Source organism: Eleginops maclovinus, chromosome 4 (genome assembly GCF_036324505.1).
Source record: "Eleginops maclovinus isolate JMC-PN-2008 ecotype Puerto Natales chromosome 4, JC_Emac_rtc_rv5, whole genome shotgun sequence".
NCBI lineage: Eukaryota > Metazoa > Chordata > Actinopteri > Perciformes > Eleginopidae > Eleginops > Eleginops maclovinus.
In genome coordinates, this window is record NC_086352.1 from 1,293,354 (window position 1) to 1,309,903 (window position 16,550).

The following is a 16,550-nucleotide window of genomic DNA, read 5'->3' on the forward strand; positions in this document are numbered from 1 at the left end:
AGAGAGTTCCTTCCACAGGAGAGTCTCACACTGCAGGCTGCTGGAGGATGCTGGGTTTAATGGTTCAGAAACACTCAGAATATACAGGTTTACTGGAACTAGATAAAATGAAACAGAAGTCACAGATTCATTATGAGATTTAAGGCCAGATATTTATTGTTCTGATCTTACAGAAACAACCCCGGCTGAGGTTTCCTGAATGATTGTTCATCAGAGATTCTTCTGAAAGCACCGACAGTCCTCCATGAGCACCGACATGCAGGTGGGTCAGTGGTGGCGTCACTCATCCCTCCAGAGGAGGTGAGAGGGGTTTATTACAGGCTGCGCCGACTCTTTCAGGGTTTATACATGAAGCTTTTAATATCTGTCAGGAACAAAACAATCCTTTAATCAAATCTTCGATATGAAAACCCGTCTGAAGATGTTTGAAGGCTGAACGTTCAAATACAAAATGTACTGAAGCAGGATACTTGGGCAGGTGTTTTTGGACATCATAACGCTCTGGAGTTTTTGGAAATGTCTGAAACAATCTGCAGCCGCCCCTGGAATCTAACTACTGAGCGTCTAACACTAATATCCTCAGCTTCACATGACAGTACAAACACTTTCCATACAGACAGAGCTACAGAGACGCTACCACTTTGGAGAAATCCTTCCAACATTGTCTCAGTTTCTGGCGACCCATCAGGTCTCTGCCCTGCTTCCTTTGAGCCAGGCAATGTGCTGCAGCCGGATTGATGTCCATTATAGGAGGAAGATCTCATCTGGACCGTCAGGACTGCTGGAGGTGAAGCTCTGATCAGCGCCGGAGTCTCAGGTAGAAGGCGTGTCTGCACTCGATGCTGTCCACAGGGTAGTACTTATCGTAGAAGTCCAGGATGTACTCCTCCGATTTGAAACCAAACTTCTGGTAGAGCAGCATGGCGGCGTTACTGGCCGACACGTGCAGCGTCACGTCCTTCCCCATGCACGTCTGAAAACACAGGAAGTCAGTCAATCGATACAGGTTGCATCAGAGTCTGCACACCTGGGATCTTCTTTCAGATTAAATAAGCCCTACTTTCAGAGATTTAAATTTCAAAGTCCAGTAAATACCTGATGACGGAATCACTGAGCTCACCTGGATCAGATGCTAGACCATGAAGGACTCACCTGGATCAGATGCTAGACCATGAAGGACTCACCTGGATCAGATGCTAGACCATGAAGGACTCACCTGGATCAGACGCTAGACCATGAAGGACTCGCCTGGATCAGACGCTAGACCATGAAGGACTTGCCTGGATCAGACGCTAGACCATGAAGGACTCGCCTGGATCAGACGCTAGACCATGAAGGACTTGCCTGGATCAGACGCTAGACCATGAAGGACTCGCCTGGATCAGACGCTAGACCATGAAGGACTCGCCTGGATCAGACGCTAGACCATGAAGGACTCGCCTGGATCAGACGCTAGACCATGAAGGACTCGCCTGGATCAGATGCTAGACCATGAAGGACTCGCCTGGATCAGATGCTAGACCATGAAGGACTCGCCTGGATCAGACGCTAGACCATGAAGGACTCACCTGGATCAGATGCTAGACCATGAAGGACTCGCCTGGATCAGATGCTAGACCATGAAGGACTCGCCTGGATCAGACGCTAGACCATGAAGGACTCACCTGGATCAGATGCTAGACCATGAAGGACTCGCCTGGATCAGATGCTAGACCATGAAGGAATCGCCTGGATCAGACGCTAGACCATGAAGGACTCACCTGGATCAGATGCTAGACCATGAAGGACTCGCCTGGATCAGATGCTAGACCATGAAGGACTCGCCTGGATCAGACGCTAGACCATGAAGGACTCACCTGGATCAGATGCTAGACCATGAAGGACTCGCCTGGATCAGATGCTAGACCATGAAGGACTCGCCTGGATCAGACGCTAGACCATGAAGGACTCACCTGGATCAGATGGTAGATCATGAAGGTGGCGATGCCGGCCCTCCTCCACTCCGGATGGACCAACAGGAAGGAGATGTAGGCCTCGTTGTACTTCACATCCGGCACCATGAAACCAAAGGCGATCACCACCTTCTTATAGAGGACGACCACGCTGAAGTCTGGGTACTGCAGGCACTCAGACAGGTCCACACCTGGAGAAGGAGAACCAGAGACAATGGGTTTGGAGAGATTCATGGGAGGGGGTTCTGGGTAAGAACAGACAGATTCATGGGAGGGGGTTCTGGGTAAGAACAGACAGATTCATGGGAGGGGGTTCTGGGTAAGAACAGACAGATTCATGGGAGGGGGTTCTGGGTAAGAACAGACAGATTCATGGGAGGGGGTTCTGGGTAAGAACAGACAGATTCATGGGAGGGGGTTCTGGGTTTGTAGGACTTTGTGTCTGCGCTACCTGGCCAGAAGCTTTCGTTGCACATGGCGTTGACCGAGGGGATGTGGTTGGGGCGGACGTAGCAGTAGTCGATGGGAGCATTGGGTTCAGGGACCCAGTTGGGGTTCTTCCTGTGGGGGTAGGCTCTGATCTCTTCCAACAACCTCAGCTTCACCGGACGACTCTCATAATCCCTCCTGAAAAACAAACAGTGCTACTACTGGTCTGCCTACCCTTAGGGAGGGCCCGGCAAAAGGTCTCTGGACTTTCTCTACCTGATGGAACTCATCAGGACTCTCTACCTGATTACATTTAAGGATCTCGTTACCTGATGTAGGGTTTCAGGATGCGGGAGGTGTACGGACTCTTGATGCTCAGGTCCGAACTGCCTTCTGCTCCTGTCAGGCGATGGCAGAAGGACACCGGGGTCTGCTGGAGGCCTCTTCTGCCGGAGAGGTTGGTCTGCACACAAAAACACTTAGGGTCTAGAAGGATATACAGGGCCACTGAGTGAGACCGGCAGGAAGGACGGAGGTACCTGGAAGCGATCAAGAATCCGCGACTCCTGGCTGTTTGTGCAGTATTTCCCCATGAGTCCTCCTCGCATCAGGGTCCCCTGGGCGCCGTAGATCCCCCCCACCAGGCTGAGGGTGGCGCTGATCGCCCGGTCGACGTCCAGCAGGGGGAGCCCTCGTTGCCTCTTGGCCTGGCGCACCAGCAGCTTCCTGTGGAGGCGTTTGGCCTGCGGAGTGACGGCTAAAGCTAACGGGCAGGAGTCCAGCCGGCGGAGCAGCATCCTCTCCTCGTAGAGGCTGAGGGGGGAAAAGCAGGGAGTATGGGGGTCTTCGTCTGCTTTCTCAGGGTGGGTTATCCTCCTCCTCTCTGGGCCTCCGGCACCAACACAGCCCCCGGCGGACAGCGACGGCCCCTGTCTGCGTCCCACCGGCCCTTCAAACTCTTCATCGTGTCCTTCTTCGTCCTCGCTGTCGGCTTCACGTTTGATGTGCGGCGCCACCGGACGGAGCTTCTTCCGGGCGACGAGGCTGGCTCGAGGAGGAGGGAGGTACTCCATCCCCGGGTCGATCATCCCCTCCGTCTCCAGCTCCTCGTCGTCTGCAGAGGACAACATTAATGTTTGCTACATATTGAAAGGTTGAAGGTCAAAGTGAAATGTCTCCTTGTGTTCTTGATGAAGCACAGGAGCTGCTGTGATCAGGAAACATGTCAGTGAAACATTACTCACAGCAGACCTGATGTGGACCTGAACTCACCGTGGAACAGGGCCTGCGGGGGCATGGCGTCGGGGATCAGGTCGGCCTCCGACAGCAGGCTGGGCGTCGCTGAATGAGAGGCCGGCGTCCCCGGGGCGGAGAAATCAGGGGAGGGTGAGGGTGAGGGGCTGGTGAGGGGGGTCCGGTCCGACGAGCTGAGGGAGGAGAAATCGATCACTTCTCCTTTCTCCAGGACCAGGTCCGGTCGGCGGCCAGCGTTCCCCCCCCGGCCTCCGCCCAGTTTGACAGGGGTGGAAGAGGCACTGCGGTCTGTGCAGCCCCCCCCAGCGCCCACCGCCTCCTTCTGAGCCCGCCGGATGTCTTTGGCCTCCTGCGTCCGGCAGCGCTTCTCCTTCAGCTGGATGGCGTTCTCCACCGGGTTCCTGGCTCCTCGCTTCCTCAGACCCTCCACCGTGATGATGGGGTCCATGACGGGTTTCGAGGCTGCAGGTCAGACGGATCAGAGTGAGTTTTAGATTTTCAAACACCTGATGTGTTTGGGGAAAATAAAGGTTTGCTCAAGAAGGCTTGAGTACGATCAAAGGTTTAATGAAATCAGGGTTAATCTGAAACCCTCTCTCCTCCCTGGATCAGTGCAGATGATACCTTTGGTCTTGGTGGTGGATTTGTCGGTGTCCAGCTTCAGAGTGGGAGGTCTGTTCTGGACCAACTTCCACCAACCGGGCTCTCCAAACTCCTGCGCTCCGGACCGGAAGAAGGTGGGACTGCCGACGGACAGGCAGCCGGCCACCGTGCTCCACCAGGTCGAGGTCTTCTTCCTGCACAGAAACAACAATGTTAGCCGTTAGTAGCCGGTCTCTGTGCCCCACAGGTGGAGGTCTCCTTCCTGCAGAGAGTCGGGGTAATGAGAAAAATAAAGGTCACCTGGTTCCCAGCAGGAAGTTCCAGTGTCGGCCGATGAAGGCGCAGATGTCCTCTTTCCACCGGAAGTATCCCTGCCGGCCGGTTCCCTCCAGAGACAGGTTGTACATCGCCAGCATCACAACCTGAAGCAGAGTCACAACACCATGCTGAGAACAGGTTCTGTGCTAGAAATGCAGTTCATTCACTCAGGAAGAGGTGCGGAGGAGGTTCTGCTGATCCAGAGTCAGTGTAAAGAGGGGGTCCACAGAGAGGGTCCACAGAGAGGGTGTTCTTGTGTTACTTCAGTGTTTCATTAGTTACCTGCTGCCAGGTGAGCCTCATCCTCTCGAAGCTCTCCTTGCTGTCCTCAGAGCAGTCGCTGCAGGTGAACTTAAAGAAGTTGTCCCCCTTCAGGTAGCTGGGCTGCTCCTCCCTCAGCTGAGCTGCAGAACAGGTACTAACTTCATTAAGAGAGCTGTGACCCTCACCATGTGATTTACTGAACTGTAAATCCCTCCTCACCTGAGGGGATCCACTTGTGGCAACGGTCGCAGTGGAAGCTCATCTCCTCGCAGGCCCAGCCCCCCCCCTCTGCCTCCTCCCCCAGCTCACTGGTTAATGAGTCTCCGCTCTGGTCATGTGACAGGTCCACGGAGCCCTGGTCCTCCGACTCCACAATCAGCAGCGTCTCCCCCTCCACCTCCCCCTCCTCCAGACCCTCGGAGGCTGAGGTGCCAGCCGCCTCGTCCTCCCCCCCGACCATCGGCTCGCTGCTGCTGTCCATCAGAGCTGAGCAGTTAGACAGGAGGTGGACCTATTAATGTTGGGCTGATAGAATAGGAAGTCCACCAGAAGTTAGAAAAGCCCAGTCGAGCGTAAACAATCACACGAGGGGGACAATGGCGTTAAAGCTTTGAAGTGCATTAAAGTGAACAAGTGGATACGAGTAATAAAAAGAGTCTTGCACTACAGGCTGTAGGTTTGACAGCCTGGGGGCCGGGGGGGAACCTGAGTTACGTATTATGTCACCTGTCTCAGTGCTCCTGCAGCTCCTCCTGTCTGCGCTGCTCCTCCTGCAGCTGCACAGTCAGAATCCTCTGCTCCTCCAGCAGCCTCAGGTTCTCCTTCTTCCTCTCCTGGCGCTCCAGATCCCGGATGACTCCCTCGTGGAGGCGCTGCAGGAAGAGACACACTATATAATATCTCACAGTTACACATTTAGTTTGTTGATATTCGGAAAAAGGACATTTCTTCACTATAGTTGCGTCATTACAGAAGCTGTAATGTAAATGGTGAGTTTGTAAGGCAGCATGTTGGCATGTTTTGGACCAGGTGCCGGAGGGAAAGGGTTCTGGTGTTAATCTGATACTGAGTAGTGGTGTAGCTTCAGTTAGCTGCGTTGGTCTGTGTGTCGATATGTAAATTGTAATATCTTTAATGTGTAATGTTGAATATTGTGTGCCCTTCATCTGACAGTGTGTTAGCGTGTTCTTGCCTCCTCCTGTCCCAGTGTCTCCCCTGTGTGACCAGTAAAGGGGTTCTGGAGTGGCTCAGCTTCAGTTAGCTCTGTTTATAATTAAATGACTTAAGACTCGGTTACATCAATGTGACCTCACCTCTCTGCTAACTGCAAAGCTAACAGCTAAGCTAACTGTTAGCTCTGTTGGTAGCCCTGCTCGGCTCGGTTCGGCTCAGCCCGGTTTACCTGTCTGTCCCAGGTCTGTTTGAGGTGAACAGCAGCCACGGTGCTCAGAGTCAGACCCACAGAAACCCCCAGGACCACTTTAGAGGCTGTAGACATCACGTTAGCTTAGCTTCACGTTAGCCAGCTGCTATCTGGCTCCCTCTTCTTCTTCTGCTGTTTCTTCTCTTCTTAGGAATGACACAAACAGCGCCCTCCACTGTCGGCGACCGTCCTTACACAGAGAGAAAAATAACGTATTACAATCATTTATTATTTTTAAAACATTTGAATCAAAGTATTTATTCCAGAATTCACACAGTGTACTGAGAAAGGGTCTCAGAGTTTTAATTAACTCCCATCTCTCTCAGAGATTTCTCACTGTAGGATGATGAGCCTGCAGCCTGAGGGTCCAGATCAGACCAGGTCTATTCACACACCACTGAAACTAACACAGAGTGGTTGATGAGAACACATGTGAGCCCTGTTGACCAGGTCAGTAAGGTAGGGGGGGCCGGTTGTTTGTCAGGAGGAGGATTTTGAAGTGTATTCGTTGACGGACGAGGAGCCAGTGCAGGTTTTGAGGGACGGGGCTGATGTGGTCTTGGGAGCAGGTGTGGGGGAGGAGGCGGGGGCTGAGTTCTGGATGTATTTGAGTCTGGTGAGGATGAAGAGGTGCAGATCCAGAGACTGTGGTGCCTTTTTTTTTCTTGCTTATGTTTTCTAATGATTATCATCCAGATGGGGATGTTTGTTTTATTCTGTTGTAAAAGGTCAATAAAACATTGTGTGAAAAACAATGTGCACGTTGTAATCAATTCCAAACTCTGTATAACATGTGGATTTGTTTAAAACAGCTTATTTCTGTATTTCTTGTATGTATGTATGGGGGGGGGGGGGAGAAAAATCAGAATACCTCTGATTGTCCCACAGAGGGGACATGTTCATTGTTACAGCAGAGAGAGACAGCTTCATGTTACCCACATACTGACAATATATACAAGAAGCACACAGTTTACAAAATACACAGATAGAAGTATAGCAGCCAGATATGTGTTGCACAGTTATTAACACGGGGGGGGGGGGGGGGGGGGGGGGGGGGGGGGGGGGGTTATAGTCAGTGATGTAATATGTGAGGGGGTCTACCGGGATCAGACCGTAAAACGTGTAAATCTATAATAATAATAATTACCTGATTACATTTATGATGATATACAATCTAAATGTAACCTGTTTAATAAATCACTATTTTAAATATAATTGAAATACATAAAATGATCGATGTGCATTACAGATACAGTTATATATTTAACTGCTAATAAAACTTTATTGACAATGAAAGGTTGACAGAGGTCTAAAACTGAATAATTGTGTAAAAGAAATCCGTTTTTAAACGGTGAAAATAAGGTTTGTAAATAGAAATGTAGTTTACAGTGAACTACATTTCCCAAGAAGTAAATGGGCTGTAGGAAATGTGACGTCCCTGCTGACCAATGAGGAGCCGCGCTGCCGGTGGGGGGCGGGGCTCCTGCTCCCGTTCAGAGAAAGTGCCACGACTCCGCAGCCCGAATCTCCTGAGGTGAGACCCCTTTATCCTGACTCATTTTAAACTGTTTATCCGAGCTTTATCTGAACTAACCTGTGAGGCTGATCTCTGAAACACTTCTAGACTCTGACTCTAAAACTAAACTCTGAAACTGAACTCTTTTTTAGTCTAACGCTGCAAAGTCTCAAAGTTTGGGAAAAACTGGATTTGGATAAAAGCTGAGAGAAAAGTGTAAAGAAAAACTACATCCGAGCAAAGAGAGAGCTAGTGTTGAAGCTGCAGAAAATACAGGTTCAAATCAAGGTGTGTAATGGACTACGTGTCGGTGGTGAGAGATGCAGCTCTTTAAACGCAGCCTGGTTCTGCACACAGAGATTAATACATGATCCAGAACACGAAGCGTACCCAGTGTGAGGGCTGCAGGGACCTGCGTGCAAAGAAGAACTTTATCTAAGGTTTACTAACGGGGTTTTAATATGTACCTGAGGTGTTCTGAAGACAGTTACATAAGTGTGTGTGTGTGTGTGTGTGTGTGTGTGTGTGTGTGTGTGTGTGTGTATGTGTGTGTGTTCACAGTACAAAGGGTTAATTGTGAACTCGGACACGTCGCTCTTTCGCAGACTGTGTGTGTGTGTGTGTACAGTAAGATCATATGTATCATCCTGTTTATTATCACCCTCTCTTAGGTGAAAAAATAGTTCCATTAATTTAATTCAGTAAAAAAAAAGTTCTGATGTCACTATAGTGGGATGATGGGAGAACTGGGAACAACATGTACTTACAGAGTAAAAGGAGAGCTGTCCTGGTGGTCCAGGTCAGAGTTTAATCACCATGGTGGAGCTTCATTCATTAACCAGTAGAGCACCCAGTTCATTGATTGGTCAGTTCTGGTAAACCAACAGTCCCTCAGCGGTAGTAAAGCTCGTTACTGCAGTTCCAGTGAAAGTTCTGTATTGAAATGTGACTTCAGTGAGATGGAAGCAAACTGGGAACAAAATGTACTTAAAGTGGGAGACGAACTCCCTCTGGAGGAACTGAGGGAGTGGAGCCTCTGCAGACCATTGACCTGCACTAACACCCATAGACCCGGGGGGAGGAACCTCTTTACTGTTACATCTCAAAGAGAATTATCTTACTGCTCTGCGAGAATCTGAAGCTTTAGCCGCTCTGCAGATTCAGATGGAACTGAGAAGGGTTCAGAGGAGAGATGGTGCTCTAATATCACCTACTGGTTCTGCTGGTTCTGTAAAGACAACGACTGGTTTTCCACCTGGATCTATGTTCCTGTGAACTGTGTAACTTCTATTTCTATCTTTAGTACTCAAGCTTCCCTCTTATTCACATGTTGTTGTTTAGTTAACATGTTGTTGTTTAGTCAACATGTTGTTGTTTAGTTAACATGTTGTTGTTTAGTTAACATGTTGTTGTTGTGTAGTAAACATGTTGTTGTTGTGTAGTTAACATGTTGTTGTTTAGTTAACATGTTGTTGTTTAGTCAACATGTTGTTGTTTAGTTAACATGTTGTTGTTTAGTTAACATGTTGTTGTTTAGTTAACATGTTGTTGTGTAGTCAACATGTTGTTGTTGTTTAGTAAACATGTTGTTGTTGTGTAGTTAACATGTTGTTGTTTAGTTAACATGTTGTTGTTTAGTTAACATGTTGTTGTTGTTTAGTTAACATGTTGTTGTTTAGTTAACATGTTGTTGTTGTTTAGTTAACATGTTGTTGTTGTTGTTGTTTAGTTAACATGTTGTTGTTTGGTTAACATGTTGTTGTTTAGTTAACATGTTGTTGTTGTTGTTTAGTTAACATGTTGTTGTTGTTGTTGTTGTTTAGTTAACATGTTGTTGTTGTTGTTGTTGTTTAGTTAACATGTTGTTGTTGTTTAGTTAACATGTTGTTGTTTAGTTAACATGTTGTTGTTGTTTAGTTAACATGTTGTTGTTGTTGTTGTTTAGTTAACATGTTGTTGTTTGGTTAACATGTTGTTGTTTAGTTAACATGTTGTTGTTTAGTTAACATGTTGTTGTTGTTGTTGTTTAGTTAACATGTTGTTGTTGTTGTTGTTTAGTTAACATGTTGTTGTGTCTCCTCCCTGTTCCAAAGCCTCCTCTCTGAGGGTGTTGTTCTTCTCCACGCTAAATGTTTGTCCTCCTGCAGACTTCCTCTCCACGCTAATGTGTCTCCTGCAGACTTCCCGCTCTGACCCATCATGGACGTCTCCGACCCGCAGACTCTCGGCTTCATGGTCTTCGGAGGCTTCATGTTCATCTCGGCGGTCGGCATCGCCCTGGTGTCGACCCTCTCCATGAAGGAGACGTCGTACGAGGAGGCACTCGCCAAGCAGCGCCGCAAGCAGCCGGCGCCGACCCGAGCTGAGAAGAAGAAGAAGGACAAGAACCAGGAGAAGAAGAACAAGGCCAAGAGGAAGGAAGACCGACCCGAGGAGAAGCCGGAGGAACCGGGTAGCGACGGCGGTGAGGAGGTGGTCCCAATCGAACCAGAATCTGAACCTGAACCTGCCTCTGAGCCTGAGCCCGAACCTACACCAGAACCAGAACCAGAACCCATCGTGGTGGCCCCCACCATCGAAGCTCCTCCAGCCACCGCGCCAAAGGAGAAGAAGAAGAAGAAGTCTGCCAAGCTGGAGCCGTCCCCGGCAGTGGAGCCGGCCTCCAAGGAGGTCCTGCTGACGGCGGCGGCGCTGGTGGTCGACGTTTCTCCCGTTAACGTTGCCGCTAAAGTTACCAAAGAACCACCGGTCGCTAAAACTGAAGAACCCAAAGAGTCTACGGGCAACAAGAAGAAGAACAAGAGCAAACCAGAGCCAGGTGAGGAGGGGCGGAGTAGGGAGAGTGTCGATCCCCTGCAGACTTCCTGAGTCTTATCAGCGCCACTAAAGTAATGATCAAACATGATCATATCCAAACCGGTCCTCAGCGGTTCCCATCACAGAGATTTCTGATGAGCAGATGTCCTGGACCGGGTAGAACCCCCCTGCATGTAGTGTAAAATGACGGGTTGTGTTTTGTCCGTGTTTCTGTCTTAGTGAGCGACTCTTCTCTGCTGTACGGAGAGCTGCTGTCCGCCCTGTCCAACGGGACGCTCAGCGAGGACCAGACCCACAAACTGATGGAGGTCCTAAACCAGAAGGCCGGCAGCTCCTGGCAGCTGGTACATAAACAAATTCAGTGTTAGCTGCTAGCATGAGGAAGCTCAGAATCCTTCCTCCAGCTGGCTGTGGTCATTAACAACAGTCTGTTTTCCCCTCAGGCCTGCCAGAAAGGAGACCCTCTGTCCACCCTGAAGAAGCAGCTGGAGGAGAAGGAGAAGCTTCTGGCGGCCGAGCAGGAAGTCGCCGCCGCTGCCAAGACCCGCGTCAAAGAGCTCAGCAAGGTGAGTGATCTCTAGAGTTAATACTGCTGTCAGTTTCTCAACAAGGCTACCAAACACAGAACCCTAGCAAGACGCCTTCCAAGGTTCTCCATCAGAACTCACCACAGTTCTTCTTGGTTTCCTCCTTCAGGAACTTGGTGCAGAGAAATCCAAGATGGGGTCTCTGGATGCACGTCTGAAGACGGAGCTGAGCGCCTCGACTCAGAAACTGGATGCCATGCGGGTCAGCATGGAGGCCGGCGACCAGGAGCACCTGAAATTCACCGAGGCGCTGAACCAGAAGGTAGGTTGTATAAAAGAAATGCCTCAAGTCCTTAAAGATCAAGTTAAGTCTTAAGAAGTCTTGAGCCAAGTCCAGGAAAATTCTCAAGTCCTTTAGAGAAAGTTTACATCAATTCAGAACTTCTTGAGGGTATGATTGAAGGTCTGGGTTTGAATCCCGGGTTCTGTTTCTGTGAGCAGATCTCATTCGGTTTCAAATCATTGTTCAGAAATTCCTTTAGTCCCACACCGGGACCGAAGGGCAAGTCTCAGTCTGATCCGGTGTCTAATACCAGCTAATGGTGTGTTTGTTGTAGCATGTGGAGCTAATGGTGTGTGTTGTTGACAGATCGGGGTTCTGCAGGACCAGCTGGAGAACGGTCCGAACGCTCAGCTGGCTCGGCTGCAGCAGGAGAACTCCATCCTGCGGGACGCTCTGAACCAGGCCACCAGCCAGGCGGAGAGCCGGCAGAACGCGGAGCTGGCCCGCCTGCGGACGGACTGCCTGCGCCTGGGCCGCGAGCTAACGGAGCGTAGCGACGCTCTGCGGGCTGATGAGGAGCACCGCCGGGGCCTGGAGGCAAAGATAGCCGCCGCTGAGCAGGAAGCAGCCCAAGCCTGGGTCAGAACCACAAGAGGCTCACACACTGCACACGACCCCACTGAGTTAGGTTCTCCCTTACGGGAAACAACCACACTGCTTCTGACACGCTCCAATATCCAGTCAATGGTTACAGTGGTGAGGACAACACCAGACCAGTGCTTCATTCCAGAGGTTTAAATGCTGCAGCCAATCAGAGTCCAGGATCTCACAGATCACTCAAACAGCCGTATCAGAAACGAGCCGACAGAGAAAGAAGATAACGCTCTGATGCCTTAAAGAATGATGAGCTACAGGTGTTCAGACGGATGTGATTTACATTTAAAACAGCCGGTTCTTAGAGGGACACACACACACCTGCTGCATGCTGGTTCCTGGTGTGTGTGTGGAGTGTGTAGCTAACAAGAAGTGTGTGTGTTTGTGTGTGTGTGTAGCTGCAGCGTGAGGACACTGAGCGCACTCTGCAGCAGCATCTGAAGGAAGTGAGTTTGGAGCTGAAAGCCGCCCAGCAGGAGGCCACCGCCGCTAGCCGTAAGTGTTAGCATGTAGCTGACAGAGAGCGTTCAATAACCCGACAGCTTTCATCCAGAACTCCTCCTCTCTCTCTCCTCTCTGTCTCTCCTCTTACCCCCCGGGCGCTGCATGATAGCTGCCCACTGCTCCTAGTACTAGGATGGGTTAAATGCAGAGGACCAATTTCACTGTGTGTGCTCTGCTGTGTGCATGTGACAATAAAGAGGGTTTCATCCTCCATTCTATCTATCTCTCTCTCTCTCCTCTCTCTTCTCTCTGTCTCTCTCCTCTCTCTCCCTTTCCTCTTTCCTCTCTCTCCTCTCCCTCTCTCTTCTCTCTGTCTCTCTCTCCTCTCCCTCTCTCTTCTCTCTGTCTCTCTCTCCTCTCCCTCTCTCTCCCTCTTTACTTTGTTGCCTTGGATGGAAACACAAAGAGTCTTGGGTTGTCACGGCAGCGTTTCCATCCAATAATAACTTTCTGACTCCAGAGTTATCACAGGAAATAAAGAATTGTGTCTCCATCACATCCGAGCGCCCGTAGTAACCTCCTGCTGTTTGCTCCTCAGAGCTGCAGGGGGCGCTGGCGTCCAGAGAGGCGGACCTGCAGGAGCTCCGGGCCCAGCTGGAGAGCCAGGCTGCAGGACAGGTAAACGGCCTGTGTGCAGTGATGGTCTCCACACAGTGACCTAATGGTTTAACTCCAGTGAATGTGATTTGTGAACGGGTTGTGTCCTGCAGGGGGAGCAGGCGTCTGAGGCGGAGCAGCTGAAGAGCAGGTAACTCTTCTTTTTCATTATTTAACGCTAGTGAGGCATCCCCTCCACATGGCCGTCGTTCTAATAAGTATTTCCGTCCGGGTTTAAACAGAACTCTTTCCATGCTCTAAAGACGAACAGAAACTCAGTTTCAGAGATTCAGTTTCCTGCCTTGTGACGCCTCTCAAGACTTTAGGTTGTTCTTTTAGTTATCAGTAAGGACGACAGAATAACTAGCTTCCAGGTCGTTGTGTCTGTCTGTAGTTTGACGTCCTGTCTGACCTCCTGTTAGCTTGCAGGTCAGAGACGAGCAGGTCGGCGTCCTGGAGGCGGAGATTACTGCGCTGAGGGCGGAGCTACAGCTGATGACATCACAGAGGTCAGAAACACAACACAGTTTAAACACAAGTCTGTTCACAGCAGCTCCTGGTGGACGCCCGAGGAACTGCAGCTCATTAAAATTGTCTGTCTGTCTGTCTGTCTGTCTGTCTGTCTGTCTGTCTGTCTGTCTGTCTGTCTGTCTCCAGAGAGAAGGTTGAAGCCGGAGATCAGACGCAGAAAGAGGTACGCTTGATTTCATCACCTTTACAAGTTAAAGATGGAATTTTTGTATGTGAAATAACCTGTGAGCCTCTTATCCTCCTCCTCCTCCTCCTCCTCCTCCTCCTCCTCCTCCTCCTCCTCCTCCGCCTCCGCCTCTTCCTCCTCTGCAGGGCTCAGGAAGTGAGACAGAGTCTGAGCAGCCGTTCGAAAGGTAAAAGATGTGGTTTTAAAAATGTTTGTTGTTGTTTGACTTTGATTGTTTGACGTTAGGGATGTGTCTGTTGTTTAACGTTGTTGTTGTTGTCAGTCTGGAGGGTGACTCCCAGCTGTTGCGTTTGGAGGAGGAGCTTCAGCTGGTCAGGGAGGAGCTGCAACTGGAGCGTAACCACGGCAGCGTGAGTCCAACCGGACGTAAACAGGAAGAAGAAGCTTCCGACCTCCTGACAGTTCTTTAATAACCGGATCCTGTTTCCTCCGCAGGGCCAGGAGGTGGCGCTGCCGGCAGCGTGGAGTGAGGGCGAGCGGCGGGAGGCGGAGCTTAGCGAGGCGCTGGTCGGTTCATTAGATAAACAAACAGGAAGAATCATCAGAGCTTTTATTGTGAAGGGACACTCTAAGAAAGGTGTTTTATTTTGACAGGCTGCAGCGGAGGCCAGGTGTGCGACCCTGAGCTCGGACTTCCAGGCGTCGCTGCAGCGTCTGTTCCCCGACGTCTCCCTGGAGGCGGAGCAGGTCGGACAGGCTTCCTGTTTGCATGTTTACATGTGGGGGGGGGGGGGGTATTCAGCCCGACTGTCTCACAGATTGAGGCGTGGGGGAGACCTTTAACGACAATAAAACTGGTGTTTGATGGGGAATCCTCCCAGTCAAACCCAGTGTTCCCAGTATGAAGGGATATATATTTATTTTCCATTTTAAACGATCTTTCTCATTTTAAATTAATATATGATTGTTGTTAATATCATTTTCTTTAATTATAGTAATTGTTTTAAATGGTATGTCAGTAAAGTTTATTTTATTAATATGCTTTTTATTATTTGTGTTTCCTGTGCAGAGCGACTGGCTGGAGCTGTTCACTCAGAGCGCTCACTGCCAGGTAACCCCCCCCCCCTCACAGACAGGGCCTCTGATCCTCTCTGAACTCTCGCTGTGTCTCCTTCTTTCACCCGCTCTATGAATCTGATGGTTTCTAGAACTTCCCCAAGCTTTAACTCACCCTCACCCTGAAGCGGTCTCAGAACCTCTAGAACATTCTTTATAAACTCAGACTGTTTCATCAGCGCAGAGCCGAGCTCAAATCAGCTCTTCTCATTCAGGATGAAGGAACTCTGTCTCAATCTTTTTTCAGGGACTGAAACGTCTTTCTGAATCCCAGATGTTAGTTTCCTCTCTCCAGCTCGACTCCCAGAATCCGATCCAGCGTTTCTTCAGGAGTCCGTTTCTCAATAGCATCAATCTTTATTAACCTGAACATTTGAGGGACAGATGAAGTCTGTAGGTCTAAACAAACCAGACTCTTTTTTCTCAGACTCATAATCTCAGTAGCATTTTTACCAGAAAAAAATAACTCAGAATTTAACGAACTTTCTCTGGGACTCTCTGAGGGGGGAGTGGAGCGGTGCGATTTTCATGTGTTCTGATGTGAGATGTTCTCTGCTCAGCTGCAGGGGAGGCTGGTGGAGGCCGACAGGAAGAAGCTCCAGGACACGGTGACTGCTTTAAATCATTATATATATCATTAGTTACATCATTACAAATATCATTTTATATCATTATGTATATTATTAATTATATCATTATTTATATTATTATTTATATCATTATTTATATCATTATGTATATTATTATTTATATCATTATTTATATCATTATTTATATCATTATTTATATTATTATTTATATTATTATTTATATTATTTATATCATTATTTATATTATTATTTATATTATTTATATCATTATGTATATTATTATTTATATCATTATGTATATTATTATTTATATCATTATTTATATCATTATTTATATTATTATGTATATTATTATTTATATTATTTATATCATTATGTATATTATTATTTATATCATTATGTATATTATTATTTATATCATTATTTATATCATTATTTATATTATTATGTATATTATTATTTATATTATTTATATCATTATGTATATTATTATTTATATTATTTATATCATTATGTATATTATTATTTATATCATTATTTATATCATTATGTATATTATTATTTATATTATTTATATCATTATGTATATTATTATTTATATCATTATTTATATCATTATTTATATCATTATTTATATTATTATTTATATTATTTATATCATTATTTATATTATTATTTATATTAATTATATCATTATTTATATTATTATTTATATCATTATTTATATCATTATTTATATTATTATTTATATCATTATTTATATCATTATTTATATTATTATTTATATTATTATTTATATCATTATTTATATTATTATTTATATCATTATTTATATTATTATTTATATTATTTATATCATTATGTATATTATTATTTATATTATTTATATCATTATGTATATTATTATTTATATCATTATTTATATTATTATTTATATCATTATGTATATTATTATTTATATTATTTATATTATTATTTATATTATTATTTATATTATTATTTATATTATTATTTATATTATTATTTATATTATTATTTATATTAT

The 16,550-nt window shown here is 47.1% G+C and overlaps 3 protein-coding genes across 7 annotated transcripts in view; 1 reads left to right on the plus strand and 2 right to left on the minus strand.

Annotated features, from left to right (window-relative positions):
• Window positions 1-126: 126 nt before the first annotated feature.
• kat14 (lysine acetyltransferase 14) lies at window positions 127-5,301 on the minus strand. 2 transcript variants are annotated; one of them, XR_010165597.1, is made up of 10 exons: window positions 5,040-5,301; window positions 4,839-4,960; window positions 4,539-4,660; window positions 4,260-4,432; window positions 3,654-4,097; window positions 2,921-3,495; window positions 2,711-2,844; window positions 2,404-2,579; window positions 1,153-2,143; window positions 127-1,120 (listed from the first exon to the last, which is right to left on the minus strand). XR_010165597.1 is itself a non-coding variant. In XM_063881096.1 (10 exons), the coding sequence occupies exons 1-10, from the start codon at window positions 5,299-5,301 to the stop codon at window positions 800-802; spliced, it is 2,373 nt and encodes a 790-aa protein (XP_063737166.1). In that variant the 3' UTR covers window positions 127-799. The 2 variants fall into 2 exon arrangements, 1 of the variants encoding a protein (XP_063737166.1); XM_063881096.1 differs by having other exon boundaries at window positions 127-973; window positions 1,953-2,143.
• Window positions 5,254-6,395, minus strand: LOC134862951 (protein PET117 homolog, mitochondrial). Its single transcript, XM_063881097.1, has 3 exons — window positions 6,223-6,395; window positions 5,547-5,692; window positions 5,254-5,345 (listed from the first exon to the last, which is right to left on the minus strand). Exons 1-2 carry the CDS (start codon window positions 6,316-6,318, stop codon window positions 5,552-5,554), a joined length of 237 nt encoding a protein of 78 aa, XP_063737167.1. The 5' UTR covers window positions 6,319-6,395; the 3' UTR covers window positions 5,254-5,345; window positions 5,547-5,551.
• Window positions 6,396-7,708: 1,313 nt separating this feature from the next.
• The window catches only part of rrbp1b (ribosome binding protein 1b), a 14,184-nt gene continuing 5,342 nt past the window's right edge, over window positions 7,709-16,550 (plus strand). For 2 of the 4 annotated variants that reach the window (XM_063881091.1, XM_063881094.1), the window contains exons 1-17: window positions 7,709-7,777; window positions 9,939-10,577; window positions 10,796-10,920; window positions 11,020-11,142; window positions 11,273-11,425; window positions 11,753-12,025; window positions 12,439-12,535; window positions 13,083-13,162; window positions 13,255-13,292; window positions 13,564-13,650; window positions 13,799-13,835; window positions 13,985-14,025; window positions 14,122-14,209; window positions 14,295-14,366; window positions 14,454-14,546; window positions 14,869-14,910; window positions 15,476-15,523. In XM_063881091.1, the coding sequence (XP_063737161.1) occupies window positions 9,959-10,577; window positions 10,796-10,920; window positions 11,020-11,142; window positions 11,273-11,425; window positions 11,753-12,025; window positions 12,439-12,535; window positions 13,083-13,162; window positions 13,255-13,292; window positions 13,564-13,650; window positions 13,799-13,835; window positions 13,985-14,025; window positions 14,122-14,209; window positions 14,295-14,366; window positions 14,454-14,546; window positions 14,869-14,910; window positions 15,476-15,523 (2,016 nt within the window). In that variant the 5' untranslated portion in view covers window positions 7,709-7,777; window positions 9,939-9,958. Of the gene's footprint in view, window positions 7,778-7,832; window positions 8,048-8,861; window positions 9,040-9,938; window positions 10,578-10,795; window positions 10,921-11,019; window positions 11,143-11,272; window positions 11,426-11,752; window positions 12,026-12,438; window positions 12,536-13,082; window positions 13,163-13,254; window positions 13,293-13,563; window positions 13,651-13,798; window positions 13,836-13,984; window positions 14,026-14,121; window positions 14,210-14,294; window positions 14,367-14,453; window positions 14,547-14,868; window positions 14,911-15,475; window positions 15,524-16,550 lie in introns of those variants that run through there. The other 2 variants (XM_063881093.1, XM_063881092.1) reach the window with 2 other exon arrangements.